The 6845-nt window shown below is 38.5% G+C and overlaps 1 protein-coding gene across 1 annotated transcript; it reads left to right on the forward strand.

Annotated features, from left to right (window-relative positions):
• The first annotated feature begins 2374 nt into the window (after positions 1 to 2374).
• On the forward strand, positions 2375 to 4629 carry LOC107751664 (protocadherin-8). The gene is made up of 2 exons (XM_016567405.1): positions 2375 to 4556; positions 4619 to 4629. Exons 1-2 carry the CDS (start codon positions 2375 to 2377, stop codon positions 4627 to 4629), a joined length of 2193 nt encoding a protein of 730 aa, XP_016422891.1.
• Positions 4630 to 6845: the final 2216 nt, after the last annotated feature.

Raw genomic sequence — 6845 nt, forward strand, 5'->3', positions numbered from 1 at the left:
TAATAATAATAATAATAATAATAATAATAATAATAATAATAATAATAATAATAATAATAATAATAATAATAATAATAATAATAATAATAATAATAATAATGTTATTATGGAATATCTATTTGACTCAGGGGGGTTAATTTTAAAATAATTTATAAATACACATTAGTCCATTGTCAGTTCATGTTAGTTAGTTATTGGGGGGAATTCCAAGGACGTACAGATATCGAGAGAAAAAAATAAAATAAAATAAAATATATACACACACACACACACACACACACAAACACCATCTCCAGTGAACAGTGAATAGCTTCTTGTCTTTTTATAACTGTAAAACTGGACGTTAATATTTGTGATCTTTAATCAATGCTTTAGTTGACATAACATCCCTAATCGTGCAAGGGAAATGTGCATGGTTGTGAGCGGGGTACGAATAAAACACATCGTATCAGCTGTCCTGCAGCAGAATATTGTGCCAGATACTGTCATGTCCCACAAGTGAAATGCATGAAGGCCACAACAACATCTGCCACTACAATTAACTAAATTACTAAATTACGTTGATTACAGAGTATGTGAATGAGTATGTTATGTACTGAGTGAATGTTATGTTGTTTTACTGAAATCTACACAATTGTTATTGAAAGTTTTATAGATTAACAGTTAATTAATTTCAATTTATTTATTGTTAAGTGATTTACCGATGAACTGTGGGTTATTTAACGCTTATACTTTCTGCTACTGCATAGCAAATTATCCGTGTATATTCATGAACTAACGCTTATACTTTCTGCCACTGCATAGCAAATTATCGGTGTATATAGTGAAAAACGAACAAAACGGAGAGCTATTAATGCTAATATGTTAAGGCTTTTTAAAATTTTAGTTTAGTTTGTTTCAACTGTACTATGGTAGCCTACTGTTTCAACTAACTACAACTGTAACAAATATACTCTATGAAAATATAAACTAGGTATTACTGAAAATAAATGTGTTTTTGTAGACGATTACAATAAATATCACATGAAAAATAAAACATGTTTTAAAAGGTTTTGTGCGGTAATGTAAAACGCTAAAAGTGTTCCAAATGCACTCGGTCTTCCCCAAGCACTTTTATTTCAGTTATGTTCTGGAGGCAGGCCTAATCCGCACCCCGTAAATATTATTAGTCCAAACATGATCCATTTTAGATTCAATATTATCTTTAAAACAGACAAGAGGGAAAATATTGCCACAATCATTTCGCATCTTGCATCTCGAGCGCTCATGGTGACAGATGGATACCAACTGATTCTTTGTGGCTCAGTTAAATGGCAAGTGTTGACCAATGAAGGGGAAAACAACGAGTGAGAAAATCTCTTAAATAGCCGTGAAGATCTCAGTTGCTCTCTAAATGCGTTTTAATAGGGGCTTTAAGTCGGGGGCAATTCATTGGCCAGCTTAATTTAGTCAAAAGAGTGCACATGGCGCTGCCTTATTATGTTTAGCTTAAGCGCAGACCTGAGAACTCCAGGAACGTCATCTCCCTCCGGCTGTCGTTGCGAAATAATACAGACGCTGACTTCGCCATTGGGATACCCCACTAAGCTATTGTATACTTGTGCTAACGAGGGGTTCATACGCCTTTGATATAATCCGGCTATAGAAATCCCTTTAAACATCCTGACGCTTCAAATAAATCCTATTTGAAAAGGACTTTCTACACTTGCCACAGCAGGAGATATTGCGGAGAAAAAAAAGCCACAACAGCACTGACATTCACGTTAACCCAGATTTCGCACGTGACACGTTTTATGAATTTAACATTTGACTTTGATGTGTGTAGGCTATGTGTGAGGGAGAAATAAGACAAAAATGATCACCACAAAGTTGAGGTTATTTTTAATTCAGTGACATACAACTACTTTGCAATAAATAATAATTTAGCTCAGGAATCATGTCTTAAAATTAAAATCTCTCGCCCTCTCTCTTTTCTCTCTTTATAAAATTAAAGTAGGCTACTGCACACTGGCATCAAAGTGTCTTCTTTATGGCATTTCCTAATGAGCTTAGACGTCTTTTAAAAGACCTCCTTTTTTCAAAGCAGGGATTGGTCACACTTTATCTCATTTGCATGAAGATGTCTATAAACCACCCAGGCATTGCAGTTTTATCGAACTGAGCGTGGAGCTTGGCATACATGTCAGAGAAACAAAATACATTTTACTGGACAGCTATTCGCTGTCAAATATTTTCCTCAATTGAAGTTACATAGCCTACAGCTGTAAATCTTGACATTATGAGAGGGACTTCTAGCAGTCGAGTTTTGTGGCACTGGTGGACAGTGGTTGTCGCCTTTGTGTCACTGTCTTTTCTGACCACTTTAGCAGCGGGAATGACCATGAAATATCAGATATATGAAGAGGACGCTCTATCCACTGTCATTGGAAACCTGGCAAAGGACATGTCCTTAAATATCTCAGATGGCTCTAAGACCAATTTCAGAATGATGAAGCAGTTCAATGCATCTTTTATTAGACTCCGAGAAAAAGACGGACAGCTAACAATTGGAGAACGAATAGACAGAGAAAAAATATGTAAGCATACAATGCAGTGTCTCATTTCATTCGACGTTGTGAGTATCTCGAATGAGCAATTTAAATTAATACATATTGAAGTGGAAGTAAAGGACATCAACGACCACGCTCCCGAGTTCCCCAGAAAGGAATCCCCTTTGGAAATTTCAGAAAACGCAGTACTCGGCACTAGAATTCCTATAGATGTTGCTATGGACGAGGACGTGGGTTCGAACTACATTCAGAGCTACCAAATATCAGTCAACAGTCACTTTACCATTGATGTGTTGAGCAGAGCTGATGGAATTAAATATGCAGAGTTGGTGCTAATGAAAGAATTAGACAGGGAGACACATGCCTCCTATGTTTTGGAGCTCGTCGCAACAGACGGAGGAAATCCATCAAGGTCCAGCAGCACAAAAATCAATGTCAAAGTAAAAGACTTTAACGACAATAGCCCTGTGTTCGACCGGAACATTTTTTCAGTAGATATACTGGAGGACGCGCCGGTGGGATTATTGCTTGTAGACTTTAACGCGGTTGATCCAGACGAGGGTTTGAATGGGGAAGTTGTGTATGGGTTCGGGAATCAGGTGCCCTCAGAGATCCGGCATCGTTTCAGTGTTGACAGAAAATCCGGGCGGTTGATGCTCGAGAGCCCGATTGATTTTGAGAGCAAAAAAACCTATGAGTTCGACATACTGGCATCCGACTTGGGTCCTAATCCGAGCCCATCCATCTGTAAAGTTGTTGTTCATGTGCAGGATGTGAATGACAACGCACCAGAAATCACCATTACCCCCATGACTTCAGTCACCGCGGGAATAGCGTACATCACAGAGGCTGCTGCTAAAGAAAGCTTTGTGGCTCTTGTCACCATTGCGGACAAGGACTCGGGCGCAAACGGAGATATTCATTGTACCCTCTATGGGCACAATCACTTCAAACTCCAGCAAGCCTACGAGGACAGCTTTATGATTGTAACGACATCTCCACTTGATAGAGAAAAAATTGCAGAGTATAACTTAACGGTTGTAGCCGAAGACCTGGGATCACCTCCGTTCAGAACAATTAAGCAGTATACTATAAGGTTGAGTGATGAGAATGACAACGCCCCTGTGTTCAGTAAACCAGTCTTTGAAGTCTCCTTGATGGAGAACAATGCACCAGGCGCATATATCACAACTGTGGTGGCCAGAGACCTTGATAAAGGGCAAAACAGCAAAATTAGCTATAAGCTCTTGGACACCTACATCATAGGCTCTCCAGTGTCAACTTTTGTCTCTCTAGATCCAGCTACAGGCTCGCTCTATGCGCTCAGAAGTTTCAATTTTGAGGTCCTCAAACAGCTACAGCTACGTATTCAAGCAAGTGACATAGGCTCGCCCCAACTCCAAGGCAGTGCAATTATTAATCTAAAAATAGTTGATCAGAACGACAATGCTCCCTCTATCACACAGCCTGCGCTAATTAATAATTCTGCCGAGGTTCTACTGCCCAAAGACGCGCCTTCAGGTTACGTTATAACCCAGGTACATGCTAGGGATGCTGACGAAGGTGTCAATGCAGAATTGTCGTTCAGAATCTCCGAAGGAGTCGCTTCTGTGTTCTCAATTAACAGAGCCACTGGAGAAATTTATCTGAATCATGAACTCAGCTACGAAGTTTACGAGAACTTGAGAATAACAGTAACTGTCAGTGACAACGGGACACCTTCCCTAACCACAGCAGTCACTATCAATTTCATAATAGCAGGATCTCTCCCCAGTGACCGCAATGTATTCAGGAACAAAATAGATGAAGAGACTCAGGAAGGGGATCATTCAATCATTATAATTGTCGTACTGGCGGGGAGCTGCACACTACTACTTTTAGCCATTATTATAATAGCGACTACTTGTAATAAACGAAAGGTGGATAATCGAGGCCACAGCCATTCTGGAAAGGAGGGTGGAGTTCAGGCGAAGGGAAACCATAGCGACCAACTGATTTCAATTCACAGTGACATCGTTTTTGATATTCGCCCTTACTCAAACAAGACTAATTTTTCTGGCTTGATCCAGAGAGGCAGTGACATATCCTGCAGGTCTCAAGATGGTACGTGTGTCTCTGAAGATAGTCCGTGTGAACCAGGGGACAAAAGCCGCGGTGTCAAGTCAGAGGTAAGCCCAATGTCTTAAAATGTGAATTCTGTAGGCTATTTGATATCGTTAAATGGTTTTTCTCAAATATTGTTCTTTATTTTAACAGGGGTTTTCCACTGTACCTAGTTATGGTAAAGATGCAATGAGACAGATTAAAATTTGGAAAGGCACCTCGTACGCAACTATATCAGCACGAGAGCCTCATAAGGACAGCGGAATTGGAGATAGCGACTTCAGTGACAGTGATTCAGATATAAGCGGCGATGGCTTGAGAAAAGACGACCATCAAAACAACGTACAAAATGGTAGGTCTAAGCATCAGTGGCGCCGAAACGTACATGCTCATGTAAAGTGTTCCACATAATGACAAAACTAAATGTAAAAGACTAAGCTTATTAATATTAATTAACCATGATACTTTGTAACCATACTGTTTATAAATCTGTACAGTTGTGCAGATGTGCTTGAGGTTTATGGCCTTGCAGATATTCCATATTCTTTTGGCCACTCAGGGCAATATTAAGCCAGTTTTATGTTTGCTGATATATTTTTAAAATTACCTTTAATAGAAAGTATTCTGGAGATTATGTAAAAGTTTGACATGAAGATATGGTTAGAAATAGTATATACCAAATAAGCAATAAGTAGAAGTAGTAAATACCATGTTGAATAGCTTTTACTCTAAATGAATGTAAATTCAGTCTCCTGAAATGCGATTTGTGTGACAATTCACAAGCTCAAAAGAACATGTAAGGGTAGTTATTTGATAATAATTTGTTATTTGATAATAATTAGTTATTTGATAATTTGCATCCTGCCTGAATATGCAAACGCAAATGAAAAGTTTGCTTTTGTATGTTATGCATGAAGATTAATCACTGCAGGATTTGCTGTTTGATTTCCTCACTTATGTTCCATTTTGGATAAGTGTGTTGTGGCTCTTTTGTTGCTGCTATAGGAATTTAGGTCTGTAGATAATAGGGATGGGAAGATTCACCCATTCGCTCGGTGCATCGGCAAAAAAAATTAACGATGCGATGCATCGGTTTAAAAAGTGTGCATCGGATACAAGTTGGCATTTGTATCGCGATGCATCGTTTCTAACATATTTGCATCGGTAAAAACCGATTTATTTATATATAATTACTAGTGGATGCTACACTTTTATTGTTTAGAAAGTGACCAATAATCTGTGACCAATATTTTATGTAGATTGATTTCTCCTCTCGAAACTGTTTCTCAAGCGCGTTCTCTCATCACCGCAGCGCGTGAATATGACGTATCACAACAACACTACAGAGACCTGCGGAAAAACGGGGATTAAAGTCCAAAATCTGATTTGAAATAACCTAACAAATCAATCGGGGCTAAAGCAGTTCCATAACCGACAATGTAAATTCACACAATCTCACTAATTTGTGCTTTCCAGCATAAGTTGCCACAGTGACTGATTTTGATCTTTGTTAAATTTGTTTTATGGAACCAAATCATTTGACAGTGAGTCAGACTATAACTGAAATAAGCCTGGCCTATTGGGTAAACTTGTTTTATGAAACAGGCCTCGAGGGGTTAGAAGTCAGTAGTCACATAAGTTAATTTATGATTTGCTCTGCGGAATTTTCGGATCCGATTTGAGCTTCGGATGCGTTCAAATATTTGAACTTGACTACACCGTATGCGACACGCCGACTGGATGTGATGTATTCCAAAGTTGTCCAATCAAATCAGTGTGTGCAAGTTGAGAATTATAATTCTTTTTGTTTATCACGTTTTATTTTGTTTTAAAACATTCAAAAAATGCATGATTATTGGTGAATAATAAATTATTCATTTAATTTTATATTTTATTATTTTTAATGTTGTCTTTATTTTCCCTCCAAAATTATTGGCGGTCATTTGTCCTATATGCATAGCTGTTTATTGTTATACATGGCAAACAAAACACACCTGACAAACCGACAATCTCGCTAACTCTCTTCCAAGCCTCATTTTTCCTATTAAAGTCTCTGTATGATTCTAGAGAAGTATCATAGAGAATGGGGTTTTCTGAGACCGCGAGGATAAGCTTCTCCCATGTTGCCGTGTACGATCATAATGAAATTTCCGTGCGACTGCCACTAGGGGGCGAATTCCGACAGTCGTGTCC

Source organism: Sinocyclocheilus rhinocerous, unplaced genomic scaffold (genome assembly GCF_001515625.1).
Source record: "Sinocyclocheilus rhinocerous isolate Xijiao unplaced genomic scaffold, SAMN03320098_v1.1 scaffold3914, whole genome shotgun sequence".
Classification (NCBI taxonomy): Eukaryota; Metazoa; Chordata; class Actinopteri; order Cypriniformes; family Cyprinidae; genus Sinocyclocheilus; species Sinocyclocheilus rhinocerous.